General features: G+C 31.3%; 1 protein-coding gene across 3 annotated transcripts; it reads left to right on the top strand.

Moving 5' to 3' along the window:
• The first annotated feature begins 643 nt into the window (after positions 1–643).
• Galphas (G protein alpha s subunit) lies at positions 644–15,757 on the top strand. Of its 3 annotated transcripts, none has more exons than XM_074131096.1 (12): positions 644–796; positions 987–3,671; positions 3,776–3,848; positions 7,352–7,406; positions 10,159–10,278; positions 10,438–10,535; positions 10,661–10,715; positions 10,812–10,885; positions 12,137–12,385; positions 12,548–12,658; positions 12,968–13,073; positions 14,079–15,757. In XM_074131096.1, exons 2-12 carry the CDS (start codon positions 3,533–3,535, stop codon positions 14,223–14,225), a joined length of 1,227 nt encoding a protein of 408 aa, XP_073987197.1. In that variant the 5' UTR covers positions 644–796; positions 987–3,532; the 3' UTR covers positions 14,226–15,757. The 3 variants fall into 3 exon arrangements, with proteins under 3 accessions (XP_073987197.1, XP_073987198.1, XP_073987199.1); XM_074131097.1 differs by having other exon boundaries at positions 645–796; positions 12,206–12,385; XM_074131098.1 differs by lacking the exons at positions 644–796; positions 987–3,671; positions 3,776–3,848 and adding an exon at positions 3,943–4,390.
• Positions 15,758–16,541: the final 784 nt, after the last annotated feature.

Here is a 16,541-nt window from a genome sequence, read left to right as displayed (position 1 = left end):
TGTAGCTGGCGTGACAGTGTTGCAATAGTTGTTATCATTGACAAGTTGTTTAATCAAAACATTACAATAGTGAATTATGTCTCCAAGACATGAAGGAAGAGGAAGGAAGAAGCTGCCAGAAGGTGATAGCAGCGATGACGATGAGTATAGAAAAAAAAGAGATCGAAATAATCTGGTGAGTTATCAATTCATGGATGACGTTGTTGTAATAATTACCCAAGTACAATGTGTCACATTAATATTAATTGCACAGGCTGTGAAGAAGTCAAGAGTTAAGTCCAGAATGCGGACTCAAGAGACTATGGAAAGAGTTGAACAACTGAAACGAGAAAATGACCAGCTTGAAGAAAAAATAAAACTACTTAGTAAAGAACTGGGGTTCCTCAAAGAGCTTTTTATTGCTCATGCTGGTTTGTATAAAATGATAAAAGTATTGTAATCGTCACATGTTGTCTGTTTTTGCTTTACATAATGATATGGTGGCGGATATATTCTTTCTTCAAAAGATTAGTTATATAATTACCAAGATTATTTGCTTTGAACTTGCAAAAATTAAGTTCTTGATATATGTGTAGGATAAAAATCAATTAGTTATGTTCTTAAAGGTTAATTATATAATGAAGTCACCATTTCTTTTAGGAATAAACATATGTAAGCCAAAGTATTTGTGCTAAAATATATAATGAGAAGCAGATTTAAAGTTAGTTGCCCTTTGGGTAGTTCCCAGTTTCTAACTTTATACTTTTTTTTTCTGTATATTTTCTGAAGATAGAGGAGGCATAAAGTTCAATTCTCAGTGAGACTTTAGTTGATTAATAATAACTTAGTTAGGGTATCATTAAAAGATTGTGTTTTGAATGTGATCATTGTTATTATATCAGATGAATTATGTACCCTTATTTTGATACATTTGGCGATTTATTACTTCACTTGATGGTAGGAATCATTATTTCATTGACATGAAAGTTGATTTTTTTTTTCTGCAGGTAACTCTGGTGTGCCTCAAAATGTAGACCTGAACACAATTTTTGCGGATAATGAACCAATCACAGATAAAAAACCCGATTTCTTCAGTCCTGGCTGAATGTAATAAGCATCTGTTTTTAAAGCACCAGCACCCATCATCAATCCGCAACTGTAGTTGGGTTTATTTTACTAAGCGCTACTATAGATGTATTGTATTGTACCTGTTTACATGATGTATATTCTTTTGTTTTCTCCCTCACTCTCTCTATCTATCTCCTATTATGTTGAATCACATTAGAGGCACTTAAAATTAATAAAATTTGTTTCTTACACTCGTTGCATTTAATAAATGTGGATTTAATGTTCATAATAGTTGAAGTGTCAACTCTAAAACTTCGTAGAAAAAAAGCACAACCATTTTGTGTCTATACTGCTGTAGATGTAATGATTATTGTGAATTCTTTTGAATGATTGCTCTTTTTGTATTAAGCTAAAATCTTAATGTTAATAATTAATGTGCAACGCTTACCACCGTTGAACGATTTGTATGAATAGTTTTTTTTACATTCTCCTTTTATTTTATACATATATATATATATATATATTCTATGTTAAATTTCTAAAAGTGGAATGTTATTAATTTTTTTGTAACCTTCATATACGCCTAAAAAAATCATCAGTTACGTTTTTCATTGGAGAACTTTAGATAAATAATAATGTGAAAATGTGGTTAGGCCCCCAGTGTTGGATGTCGAGTTAGCAAGAGTAATACAAAACAGTATAGTTAATTAAATACGATTTCTACACCAAACTGATTAATCAACCTCTAATGATGGATGAAGATCCGAAACTCATCAGGGATACTATATATAAAGTTGAGGGCTACAACGAATAAAATCAAACAGATAATATAATTGATTTTAAGCATGATAGCGTGCTAAGTTTTTCAGTTTTTTGATTTCGGATTTTCAAATTTTCAGATATTGATTTATCAGGCGTGGTGAATCTAGCTTCCGCTTTTAATATAACTACAGTTACTGTCAGAAATAGAAATAAAACGTACGTTGACGAATAAAATCTATTAAATTAGAGAACCCAACTGACGCAACCACAACTTCACCAAATAATCATTTTGTTTTATTTTTTAAAGTGATAAGTGCTATGTTAATTATGATCCAATATTGTTAGTTGATCAGAGATTAAACAAAGTATTATTCAAATTCTGCAGTTTATGTACATCTTTATGTATTGAAAAAGTAATAATTCAAAAGAAAAGAGAGTACTATTTAAGTCATAATTTTTGCCATACTTTCGACTTAGGGACAAGGTCTTACCTTCTGCGCTTATGCTATTATCAAATATTGTTTTCCATTGTTATATCTAAGGTTGGTGAGCTTTTTGCCCTGACAGTTTCAGATAGTTTAAATCACTACCTCATCAGTCAGGACTGAAGACACACCAGGCATAGATTTAACGATGTTAAAAAATAATTGTTTAAATAGCATAAAACCCCGAAGATGACCTAGTCCCCATGTAGAAAGCTTGGCAAAAATTTAAAAAAATTAGGACTGGAATTGGCAATTTTCTCTCTTTTGGATTAATGTATCTGTCCCCAAAAACAATGATCAAAAATCATAATGCTGTATAAAAACCTTGATCATTTCGTGCTGAATGTTTCAGGTTTTATTTTCTACAACAATGTTATATTCATTGTAATAATTTTTTTAAACAACATAATGATGCTAGTTTAATTTGAAAAAAGTAATTATCAATTTGTTTTTATATCTAGATATTTCTAAGAAAAGTAAATATTTTCTTAAATCTTTGAGGTAATAATTTTTTTTTTAATGGTAAATCAGTTCAACAATTTTGATGTAAATTTTGTTGATTCGGTCATTAAATAATTTGAAAGTAGTTTATAGTGATCATTTTCGAGTAAAAAATTGTAAGGGTGTGGGGCTTCTTTGGAAAATCTTACAATTCACATCAGTAACATTTTTAATCATTTGTTCCAAAGCAAACTATATTACAAGTGGTTTTTAATAAGCATTCCTCAACTTTATGTTTCACATTCTCTGGTGTACATAACTTGTTAATAAACAATTATATAAAATAAAGGTGTGTCAGATCAGTGTTGCCACAAAAACCTGTAGTTGGTTTAGCTGGGTTATTGAAGTGGGGAGCAAGGTCCAGCAAGAGGTAATGATTTTGTGAGACGATCAAGGCGCCTCCATAAGGTGGAAAAACTAACTAAACAGTCTGGACCAGTCTCGTTTTTAGTGGAAGTGGTTCTCAGTTTTCTTCAAGTTTTAGTAAATTAAGTTAACTGTACCGTAAACAATTTTTGTTTCTTGGAAGGAAGGAGTGATTGCCTCGAAGGTCCCTCTGTTAAGAGTCAAGTCCTCCCCCCCGGGTTCCGGGTTATGTTACCAGCGTTCCGAAAAGTTGTGTGTGTGTGCGTTGTCTAGGGGGGTGTCTAGGAGGGGGGCGGAAAAGTTTCTGGAAGGCCTAAATTGTATTTTACAAAAAAAAATTCAAGACGGGGCTGTTGGGGTTGTTTGCTGAGATGGGCTGTTTCGGATCGGCCGCCTCGCGCGCCGATCACGAAGAAACGAAGCGCGGAAAGGAGATGAATAAGAAAATCAACCAACAGTTGCAGAAAGATAAACAAGTATACAGGGCGACACACAGGCTGCTACTCTTAGGTAAATATTTTTTAATAATTCTGGTCATTTTACTGTATGAAGAGAGCAATTTCCTGAAATTACGATAGCTTATCATTTCTTCTTTCTTTTTTTGGTACTTTCAGGGGCCGGTGAGTCGGGAAAATCTACCATAGTGAAACAAATGAAGATCCTCCATGTGAATGGATTCACAGAAAGGTATGAAATAATTTGTTTAATAACTTAATTGAGAGGGTTAGTAAAGTATTTAGTATTGGAGTTCGTCCAGCTTTTTTTGACGTAGGTGGGGGTGTTGTGTTTAGCATTAACTTTTTGAGTTTCGTTTTCTTCGGTTTTTTTAAACAAACCAATTTATTCGGCAGCAAAACTCAATATATGATAATATGCTTTATCCATGGCCAGGATACTAAACTTTCGTTATCGTCTGTAGGTTATGTAGGGGTGCCATTTATGTGGCCAAATAGTTTCCTGTAATTTATTATTTTGTGACCCACACATTGATAATAATGATACAAGATTGTTTGCGTTTTGTTTATTGTTATTGGGATGTTCACTTTAGGCAATGTTTTCAGCTGCTGTTTACAATTTATTGGCTTGATAAGAACTCCCAGTTTTAGGTCTTCTTTAGTAATATTCTAACATATTATTTCTACATGAATTTTAAATATATTCAGTCATACGGTTACAAATAATTAATTTTTAGCAAGATAAATGTGAGAAAGATTTCCATCACTAAACAGGTAAGAGATTATAGTTTTTAAAAAGTGCTCATTAACTTTATTTGCCATTAATATTTCTTATTATCACACATTGATTACCATTTTACGTATTGCTGGTTCCTATTGTTAGTTTAAATTCTGTGGAAAGTGATAACCTTAAAATCAAATAGCTAACTGATTTAGAATTCACTTCTACGGAGGAAGTAGTGTATTTTATAATTGAGTAGAATTTCAATTACCATTTTATTATTTAACATTATTTATTATTCTGTACTTGCATCCTATTATCAAGAGTTACAAAAAAATGGGTTATGTGATTTAATCTTTTATTTTTATTAATTATAAAATAAATGTGAATTGCAATTCGTATACATTTAGTTTAGAAATTGGGTGAGGAAGTTTTAATTGGATTAATGTGACTCTCGGTCACTACATGTTTTTGACTTTAAGAAATCTTACGCTGACAAGTCTATGCAAGATATTTTTTTTTACATTACGGAAATTTTGACTTTGTATTCTGCTTTGTTATCTCGGTATTTTCAGCAACCGTCATAAATAGTGGTAACTTAACGTACTTGCATTTGAATAGTAGTGCTCAGTATATATTAAGGTATCTATCCATTAATATGTAAATATAGTCAGAATTTCAGGGAAAAATTTGCCATGAAAAACCAAAAAAGCTTGCCTGAAACAGTTTTTCTGAACGGTGTCCTTAGCCCGCTTGTAAGTCGAGTTTATTTCATTGGGGTTCTAATAGTGATTTTGTTGTTGATTCAGGTTAATACCCACACGATAAAATCTGCTGCTGAGATATATTCGTCAGAACTATTTAATAAAATTGCTTAATCCCTTGACTTTCTACTGAGGGGATGCGTAACTTAAAAGTGTATTTTGTCTCACAGTAAACGAAATACATTAAGTTTTTTAAAATTGTTGTTTTAATGCAATTAAGATGCTACAAATTGAAATCATTTAATCGTCCTTTAGAGCTTAATAAGGTTTTGTTAAATATCCTGTTGAAGTGCCCAGAAATAATATGAAAAATCTGTTGAAACAATTTTGTTTTATCATTGCTACTAATTCACCGTGTGTTTATACTTACGTTTTGGATCTACAGTCTGCTGCCAAAAATTAAAGAATTGTTTTCTCTATTTAACTTTTTTTTCTAATGAGAAATGTGTCTTTCTAATGTTAATAAGCTTTTTTCATTTATAAGTTTGTTTCACTGAATTCACCGATCTTTTGAAGACCCTGCTAAAAATTTATTTCAGAGATCTTTAGTTTTTAGGTTTTGCTAATTCAGTTTGATTATTGAAAGGTAAGTCAAATATCTTGTAGTTGATGGACAAGAACGATGAGTCGTACCTGTTTTCTTGACGGATTTGTGCCTTTATAGGTAATCTTACTGGACAACGGTTAGACGTTTAGACACAACATGGCAAATAGTTTCAGGAAAGTTAGTCTAAAATCATACGGGACAATTCATCCTGAGTGGATAGAACTTCCATGATTATTTTCAAGCAATATCTGGAAGGAACTCCTAGTTCTGTGCAGTTATTACAAACTCTCATTTCTGCCTGCAATTCTGCTCTCCTCGAACCAGTTCATGGAAGCTCTCTTATTAACTACATCGCCACCCATCATATCGGAAACTGCCCATGAATTGCCTTGGATTTGTCGTGTTATGCATTGTCCCTTTACCCATCAATTTTGATCTTAGTTTGATGGAGCAGGACCCTAATCATTAGCAAGATCTAATTGATCGTTCGTAAAATAAATTTTCATCGTAGAGATTTGTCATTCATATAGCCACTTAATATCTAGGGATGAGTATTATTTTATTGCTGATCAAGAATTATCTTTCCTTGGACAGAAATAGTAATGTGGATCAGCCTCTAGATTGAGCATGCTACAATTCCAAAAGGTTAAGTGAGAAGTAAGCAGGTTAGCAATAGTTGGGGCAGCACAATTGTGACTGTTAAGCCCACTGTCCATCTGACCATCGACTTTAGTGTTCATTTACTGCCTCTATATTCTTATGTACCCGTTTCTCCTAATGCTTGAATCTCCACTCCATCTTCCAATGGGCTGAAATTTTGCTCGATTTTCCAGTCCGAAACTAATTTTGATGTTTTTAGCAAAAATTCTCATAATGTTGAGATTTCATCTGGTGATTTTCCTTATATGCTTTTAAACCGTGTGTGTAAAGGAATGAGGTACGTTTGCCTCCTGTTCTTTTTCAAGTTACCACCTTGTGAATAAATCCTTCACTTTTTTTAATCCTGTAATTTTATTTAAAATTTTATTATTGTCAACGCTACCAATCGATACTTTGTTACTTTAGTTCCTGACAATTAATGGGACGAAACGACAATTTAACTTACAAAACTCACCAACCCAATGGAAGCTCTTGAATTAAAAGTCCCGAAAAGTATTAAGCAACGGTAAAATTTGTTTCAAAATTGTTAGTTTTGGAAACGAGAACCTTTTCCTGAACTACATTCTCCACACCTTTACTACAAAATATTACTTTTAAAGGAAGTACAACACGCCTCCCTCTGGATTTTAATAAAAACAGTTTTGTAAAAAGGGTGACTTATGTTTAGTTAGTGTTTACGTGAAGGAGAAAAATGTGCTATAAAGGATTTCAGGTTAGCTTTTATGCTTCAAACTGAAAATATTTGTTGTTCATTTTTGAAAAAAATTAATCACTCCGAAATTGCTTTCTCCAAATACAAGATTACTTTAAATTCAAAAGCATATGTGTACAACAAATTAAGTAATATTCCGTTATTATTTTTAATGCCTTTCTTTGTTATTCTAGATTTTCTGTATTACAAACTAGTTAAAAGACAGTGGGATAGGCGAAGTATAAATATGATTAATTACAAAATAGTTGTTCTTTTGCTATAGTTAAATATTTTTTATGTAATTTCTTGTAAGTAATATTTCCTCTTTTTTCTTTTCTGTTTTGTTTTGCAGAGAGAAACTCATGAAAATTGAAGATATAAAAAAGAACATTAGAGATGCCATTTTGGTAAGTAGTGAAATGTAGTAATACTTTTATTAAATAATTATGTTTATATTAATGCAAAAGAGCGGCGCATCATCAAAGTGATTACGGTCACACCCCCTCATTATTTTTAGATATACGTTTCGAAAATAAATATGTGACCTGCACTGAATACCTGGATATGATTAAATTTTCTATTTTTACAGTAAGTCTGTGGATGGTTTTTCTATTACTGTTTAATACATTAATCTATCTTTATTTTAGAAAAACGTAAATGAAATAACTGAAGTTGTTTACTTTTTCAATTACATCGAATGGAATTTGTCAAACAATAAAAGAGAGACAGCACTTTATCCTGTCTTTGGGAAATTACCCGCATATAAAAGTGACAATAAAATTTATTTAGTATGCTAGAACTAAAGTTAACAAAAAATCCAAACGCTTTGATTAATGTAAATAAAATTTAATTATTAGTGAACGGAAAATATTTCCCTCCACATTGTGGCAGGTTTGTTTTATGTCAAGTTTTTGGGCCTGAACTACATTCTATATCACAACGATATAATACTGAAAATAATTTCTTACAAATAAAAGTTCTAATCAATTAAGATGAACCAAAACAGGATAGACAAGCGTAGAAAAGATTGGAGCAATAGAAGCTCCGATGTAGATTAAATAGTCAGTAGATAGCAAGATTAGGATAAAAATAGTCTTCTTGAAGTTTTTTCAACTCAGTTAAGAAGCTTAGTAAATAACAAAGGAGCTTTAAAAAACAAAAATTTACTGTATTTAAGAACACATTTATTCTAATTACGACCTTCTCATATGAGTCCTGAACCTTTTTATTATGAAACATGGTTTTATATATATAAAGTGAGAGAATGAGATTCCTTCACAGGATAGAAGAGCAAAGTAGAAGAGACTTAATCAAAAATAGTATGTTTGATTAATTCTAGATGACAAGAGAAAAGAAATAATTGATGAGCTAGGAAAGAAAGATTCCTTTGCTTGCTCCTAGATACTTTCTAGTTCTGTAATATTGTAGCGCAATTCTTCCAAAAAAAGGAATCTTATTCTATCACCAAAGATGGTGCCACTGTAACCTCATTTCAGAAAAACTCTAATGCCATCACCAAACTCAAGTTGTATGTGTTTCCCTAGTTGCAATGTATCCAGAATAATGTACAATACGAGGTTAACCTAATTGTGACAAAGAAGGCAAAGGAATTAAACATGGACTACTTATAGCAAAAAGAAGCGATTTTTAGCTCACAGAGCAAGTAAAGAACTGCTTTCATAGTTATTTAAAAATGTTACCAGTGTACTTTAAGTAGGTTTATTCGAAATGTAACATAAACCTAGATCTAATACCGAAAAGTTGTTTAGGAGGAGTGAAACTGCCAAGAAAATAAAATTACGACTTTTCAACAGGCAACTGATCTTTCCTTTGTATTGATACTGCAATATTACTATTTCTCATAACGACAGGTGAATAAAGAAATTATCTTACTACAATTACAGCAGACTAACTCTTAGTATTTTCAATGGGAATTTTAATATTAATTTCAATGTTCAAATAAGCAATGCGCGTGTCTTATAAATTCAAAGCGGCCAAGATATCATTTCTTCAATTAGGCATTGTAATGCCAACAAAAACGAGCTATTCGAAGGCTACTTTTCCAAAAGTTTTCCAGAGATAAGTGAATTTTGTTGACTTGGAAAGTTGGCTTTGGAATCAAGTCATCGAATCATTCCACTCTCAGTTATGGTAATATGTTCTAACAATGTACGGCCGGCTAGCCAAGCACATTATTATTGGTCACCTACAAATTTGCGGTCAAAACGGCATTTGTTCAAGATCACCGCTTGTTGAGCTCACGCATAGGTTGAGACACCTATTGGTATTAAGGAACACCGACTTTGCAACAAAATTTATGTACCGTAGAAAATTTCACAAGTGGACCAAGCGTTTGATGCGTTGTCGATGTATGATAGATTTAGTAATATGGGTGCCGGCCTTATAAAGACAAGCTTTTCTAGATTTCGATTTGCAGGACTTTTCGGTTCGAATGCATTTAAATTCATAGGCGTGAACTAAATCAGCCTCAAATTCGCTATTTTGCTATTATTTAGCTGTATAAAAAAAATACCTTTCTGATATTTGTTCATGCCATAATTCCTATCAATCAAAACTCTCTTCCCTTCGGCTTAAGGAACATTCAGTCTGACACGGTATGCGTTGTTTGCAGTGCTTTGTCATATGTATATGTACGCATATACAAGCTGTAAATCCTCCACGTCTCCACGAAGGACTATTATATTGTACCAAAGGAATATGCCAAATTGGGAATCACGTATGTGTTAGCCCGAGTGGTGTAATACTCTACCCACCTAAATGTGAAGAATAGAATAAATCTTCATTATAATATAAATATGTACAAAACAAAAATATATATATAAATATACGAAGTGTCAAATGTACAAAACATTGTAACCTTATAACAAGTGCTAGTAGAAAGGTTAAGATATGTAGGATAAGAATGCAGGGAAAAAAAAGAAGGAAAAACCTGCAGCTACTAAAATCTTATTTGAGAATATGAGAAAGCCTCTTTGAGATCTCCTAATCATTAAAGCTTGTTGAATCCCAAGTATTTGCGGGTTTTGAAATGGTCCATAGGCTTTATGTATCTTTGATCTCCCGTTAGAAATCTTGAAGGGATATGTTATGCAATCCAAGATAAGCTTGAAGATTGATGTGGGATAAATATTGTTTTAGACGATAACCGGAGCAATGTCTACACTGAGTCCGCCAATAGCACTTGAACATCCAGAGAATCAAGTCAGAGTTGATTATATTCAAGATGTAGCTTCGCAGCACGACTTCGATTATCCGCCTGTAAGTAGAGATGCATATTATGTCAGTTCGAAATCTTTTTCTTCCTTAGTTGTTACATTTTTTTTTAAATCAAATTTTTGTTTCATACTTGACATACTAAAACACAAATTTTTCAATGCAAGTGAATTCAATGTTGAGTTTCTTTTCCTTCTTGTGCAGGAATTTTATGAGCACACGGAAGTGTTGTGGAAGGACAAAGGTGTACAGGCGTGCTATGAAAGGTCCAACGAGTATCAATTGATCGATTGCGCAAAGTAGTAAGTGAATCAAAGTTTTGTAAAAATTATATTCTTTACTAAAGTTCAGTTTTGTGACTACTATCAAAAGACGTCCATGAGTTTGATGCAAAAATATTTTTTCAAGTCTTAATTTCATTTTTCAGCTTTTTGGATAGAGTGAATGTAATTAAACAACCAAACTATACACCATCAGAACAGGTAATTTGTTTTTCTAAATTACTAAAATAGAAATATTTGTATTAAATTATATGCTTTCATTTTAACTAATTTATTAATAATATTATTTTGTACAAGGACATCCTGAGATGTCGAGTTCTCACCTCCGGCATTTTTGAGACGCGGTTTCAAGTAGAGAAAGTCAATTTTCAGTGAGTATACATATTTATAGTAGAAAATCTTTAAAGTCCAAATGTAGGTGATACTTCGTGTGAAAAATTTATTTTACTTAATCTCTGTGCGACCTCCACTTACTATAATTTTTAATGTTCGGTCTTACACATGTTCAGTAAACCCGGAAATTCACAATTATAATAAATTGTTCCATTTAACAGATTTTAGAAAAGTAATTTTATCAAAATAACTTTAAAATAAATAATACATAAAAGGTTGTTGTTGTAGTAGTTATCAAGCGTAGATTTGGAAGTGGTATATCCGCAATTCGAATCCCGCGTGTAGATACTTTTTGATAGAAAAAAAAATTAGTAGTAAAGTATGTGCTTCCGCCCCCCGACCACGACACCTAAAGGTAGTTGGACGTTAAGCCTGAAAAAATAAGCGATTTCTTAATTTTATGCATGTGTGAGTTTAATATTGACAACCGTAGAACTCTGTTTACAGAAATCCTCAAAAAGTAAAAAATCTATTGTATTTAATTCTGTCAAGTGAAATTTTCTTCAAACTCGAAATTTAAGCAATAAATGTAGCCTTCTTTAATGAAAAATTAGTGTTAAGACCTATTTAACATTGAAATAGCACTTTAAAGAGACTTCCTTCCATCCACCATTGTTTACTCTCAGAAATGCTCTCAATCAGAATTTCATGGAATAATACTTTACAGTAAAGTATACCAAGTTTAAAGATATTCGATGCAGCTGTTTCAGGAAAAACATTCAAAAAGAGAAAAGTGCATAAAGTAAATAAATACATACACTAAAGGTTCAGAACCTTATATTCCAGCTTGGATTTTAAATGTAATTTATTATTAGTAAAGGAAAACAGGATTAATAAAAATTAAGAAAAACATTCGTGGTTATAATAAATACATTCAATATTTTTGTACCCAAGCAATTTAAGAGTGCCATTTTTATTTATTTAATATGTTATTAATCTCATAGAAATATTATATTTCTGAAATATTATGTTTTAACTAGATTAATTTATTTCTTGAAAGTGCAATATCTCTTCAAATACACAATTATTACAAAATTGTAGAAATCCCTAGGTGATTCATTTAGAACTTTAGAAACTCTGAATCAGTCTATAAAATATAGTTTACCCTTTATCCCAATTAAAAATGAAAATAAAATAGTGATTAGCTAATCTAACTACAGTAATATAAATAAGTTAAAACACTTGTAACTCTTTTTCTGCCAAATCCCCCATTAATTTCGCAATATTAGTGTTGGAGATGTTGCGTCCCTGCTTCTTCTCACATTGTATGTATGTGTGTGCATATGCACGCCGCACAGCATGTTCGATGTGGGAGGCCAACGTGATGAACGTCGCAAATGGATACAGTGCTTCAACGACGTCACGGCCATTATATTCGTAACCGCCTGTAGCTCCTACAATATGGTCCTGCGAGAAGACCCCACGCAGAACAGGCTGAGGGAATCATTGGATCTATTTAAAAGCATTTGGAACAACAGGTGATTGCAATAAATTTTAAGTATTCTAATTGTTAGGAAATATTAGTAAAATCTTAGATTCAGCGTTTTTGAAACTTATGTGGTCTTTCTTTGGTATTTCCATTTTTTTATTTTTTTTATTTGCTGAAATAATTTTATAACACAATTGAATTTTGTTTTCAGGTGGTTGCGTACGATATCCGTCATTCTTTTTCTGAATAAGCAGGATTTGTTAGCAGAAAAAATCAAAGCTGGTAAATCCAAATTGGAGGATTATTTCTCTGAGTTTAGCAGGTGAAAAATTCATTATAACACATTTTTCGAAGTCATTCGATCATTTATGAAATTTGTACCATCACTTACAGAATGTGATCAAATATTTTGATGTGGGATTCAAATTATATGCTTAAACAAGTTAGTTTTTCCTCATTTTATTTAAATAAATGTTAGCACAGTTTCATCTTGCTGTTCTAAACCCATTAAGTATTTCTTAAGAAGCATCGTAATAGTAAGGCTAAATGGTATTGCGAAGTTGACATGGTACATTTTAGCTTTTATACTCTTATAGTCAATCGAAATTAATGTCTTTGTAATACTTCATAGATACGAAACTCCGGCCGAGGCTGAACTTTCTTCTGATATAGGTGGTAGTGGACAAGAAGACCATACGGTTGTCAGAGCGAAGTATTTTATTAGGGATGAGTTCCTGGTAAGGTTATTTCATGAACACTTATTATTGTCATTTTTATTAATTAGTTTGAAATTTGAAAAGGCTTGAAGGATGTATGGGAAGGGAAAGTGTGCAAAAAAGCTCTGTCCTAGAATGTAAAGAATTTAGGTTCTTGAGCACTTTGGTCTAGAGCGGTTTGGTAATGTGGGTGATAGTGCCGACCTTAGATATTTTTTTTCTGAGAGCTTTACAGTATTAGAAGATACCATGTTTCAAACGTTTTTTTCAAGAGAGAAAGAAAAACTGGACATCTTTTATATATGTTTAATACTCGCAAGTTTAAAGAGAACTCTTAAGCCATTTTACAGAAAATCTTTTTTAAAAAAACAACTAAAAAATGGATTCAGTATACGTCCGATTAAGTGATTTCGACAAAAAGTTTTTTTTATCATACATCTAAGGGAATTATCAAATTTCAACTTCCTATTTTTAGTATCAGTGGATACATAATAAACACAAACACACACGGAGAGATCAGCTTGGTAAAAACCATTCGGACTCAGAGGACCGGAAATTGGATATATCCGGTGAAAACTGAAAATCTAAAATCTTCACGATTGCAATTTCTACTCTCAAACTTTTACTGAAAATTAAAAGTAGAAAATTATCTTCCACGTTAGATGTGGTTTTCGTTTCAGAGCGTAGAAAGTTCTCTAACATTTGTTCTAAAGAATATGTGTACCGGATTGAGCCGTAATCAGTGTATTAGTTATATAAATCAATATACTAATCACTAACCTCTTCCTAGGTGATTTATTATAGTGCGTTAAGTGATCAATTAAAATGAATTCTATTTAGTTTATTCTTCAAGTTTGTTATTATTTCAATTTATTAAGAGAGAGGATTGGTATTCTTTAGCACATCGTGCAAGTATTTTTCAAATTTATTTTGCATGCTAGAATATAAAGTTTTTCAATTTTTAATTATATTTCACTTGTGATTCCATTTATTATTACAATTATAATTCATTTGTTACTGTTTCAGCGTATTTCGACAGCATCAGGCGATGGCAAACACTATTGTTACCCACATTTTACATGTGCTGTCGATACGGAAAACATTCGACGTGTGTTCAACGATTGCAGAGACATAATACAACGCATGCACCTAAGACAGTACGAACTTTTGTAGGGGGTGGGTTTAGGTATACAGAAATTAAAACTAAAAAATGAAAATTAAAAACGGGGGGGTTACTTGCGAGAGGGGCAGAACATTGTCCGAGAGCGGGGGTCAGTTCTTCCCTTCGCGGCTTCTTTAAAAATAAACAAACAAAAAAGCCAATTCACTCTCATTTATAATAAACTAAGAAAATAATACCGTCAAAACAGGGCGCCTACCTCTCATGCGTACGCGTCCAAATAAAGATAATTCTGGGGTGGCGGCCCCGCAGTTACCACTTCTGATTCCCGCCAAATTATGAATTAAAAGGAACTATAAATTTATTTTAAAAAAAGAAAGAAAAAGTGAATTTATACAAAAAATCATTTTAGTGTGATCCATTTAAAAAAATTATTATATATATTTTTTTTTATAATTTCAAAAGAAAGGATAAAAAATTTGTCGCCAGTTTTAGATCTTCACTTTGCACTATGTGTACATATACAGAAGTATTTAGGGTTGGATACATTCTAGTATATTCGCATACATGTATATGTACAACCTAAATATATATATATATTTAAAAAAAAAATGCATTCAAAAACAATTTTTAAAAAAGTAAAATAAGTCCTCGCCTGAAAGTTCTCCTCAGTCCCAGTGATGTGTAAAAGAGCTAACTCAGCATACTGCCTTCCTTAAAGTTTAATGTCACTAATCAAAATTAAAAATTAAAATATATATATATATAAATTTAACACAAGCAAAAAATTCTTAAATAAAAAATAATGAAATGAAATTAATAAAACCAATCTATTCATGCCCTCTTATGGCTACTTCCTTTATACTTAAAAAAAAATATAATTTTTTGTAAGAGACACAAAGAAAGAAATTGGTACAGCACAAATTGTATAAAAAAAGTAGCAGATTTTTTTGTTTTGTGTATATTTTATATATATAAAAAAAACATCTCGCGAGTTTTTATTTTGGTTTAAATAAAACAAAAACTGTTAAATAATTGACAATTTATTTTTAAAAAATTAAAATAAATTAGAAAATGTGAATCTAAGAGAGGAACCACTTTATTATTTTCCGTGTGATGGTCGTGTCTAGTCTTCAAGATAAAATTTATATATCTATAATAAATTTAAATAAACGCTACAAAAAAAAAGAAGAGAAAAAAGGAATATAAATATATATATTGCGGAGGTGTGCGCACAATTTTATTTTTATGTTTTATTATTTTTTTGTTATTATTTTTTAACTATTATTTATTATGTAAAACTTCTATAAAGAGCAAAAGAAAGAACTTCCAACAAAAGTAAAGCTGTTCTTTATTTTTTTTGTTAATTTTTGTTTATGTTTTAATATTATTGTTAAAAAAAAAATGTATAATTTTAATTATATGTTTGGCCCTAGAAGGCTCACCATATTTTTTGTATATGAAAAATTTCCACCGTGGATGTAAATACATAACAAAAAACCCCTACATTTATACACCTTCGTTGTCCCTACAAAACAAAAAATAAAAACTACAAAAAAAAAATAAAAAATTTATTTAAAAAAAATATACAAAAATACCAATTAAAAAAAAAAGAAAAAAGTGTTATAAATATTATATATATATTGAAATTTTAAGAAAAAAAATGTGAAAAGAGAGAAAAAAAAGGCAAATAAAAAAATTATGTAATTAAAACCAAATTAAAAAAAGAAAAGAAAAATTACTTTAAATGCCACTCTGTACAGTGTGATTAATAAAAACATATATTTACAAAAAAAAATATTGTATTTCAACCTCTCTATTTTGTCAGATTTTTATTTTATAGAATAAGGCTGATCCAGAAATAAAAAGTAGTCAATGACCTGCTTTACGATTAGGTCGAAGAACGAAAACTAAGGCCTTTTTTTAAGATTTGATTAACTCTTAAGAAGATTTGATTTCCCTAAAACAAATAGTATTTTGCGTTTCCCTAAAAACTTTTAACAAGTAAAATTTTAAATGGTAAAAGTAGTAGTAAAGTAAACGCCTATTTTTTCAGGCGGGGCTTAACGTCCAACTACCAATTAGGTGTCGTGGACGGAGGCGACTAGCAAACATACTTTACTGTAAATTTCTTTTATTAACCATTAAATAAAATCCAAGGCCTAAAGACTAGGAATCGAACCCAGTACCATAATACATATTAGCTTCGCAGGTCTCGCCTCTAACCGCTCGGCTACCGTGGCGCCTAAATGGTTAAAGTACTTACACCTTTAATTGGACAGCGGAGATTCCTTTAATTCAATCATACATCAGCAATTTATAAACAAACATACATGGCCAATTTAACTGTCAAGTTTTTTTCAGTCCAG

This window comes from Rhodnius prolixus, unplaced genomic scaffold (genome assembly GCF_049639745.1).
Source record: "Rhodnius prolixus isolate KJV_2025 unplaced genomic scaffold, Rpr scaffold_4, whole genome shotgun sequence".
Lineage (NCBI taxonomy): Eukaryota > Metazoa > Arthropoda > Insecta > Hemiptera > Reduviidae > Rhodnius > Rhodnius prolixus.
The sequence above is the reverse complement of the archived record's forward strand: the minus strand, read 5'-3'. Positions and strand labels throughout refer to the sequence as shown.

Bases quoted from the DNA above. Each gene is read 5' to 3' on its own strand.
- Galphas (XM_074131096.1), top strand. From the start codon at position 3,533: ATGGGCTGTTTCGGATCGGCCGCCTCGCGCGCCGATCACGAAGAAACG. The intron at 10,279-10,437 runs GTAAGTAGAGAT...CTTCTTGTGCAG, and splicing joins ACGACTTCGATTATCCGCCT to GAATTTTATGAGCACACGGA. The intron at 12,386-12,547 runs GTGATTGCAATA...TTTTGTTTTCAG, and splicing joins AAAAGCATTTGGAACAACAG to GTGGTTGCGTACGATATCCG.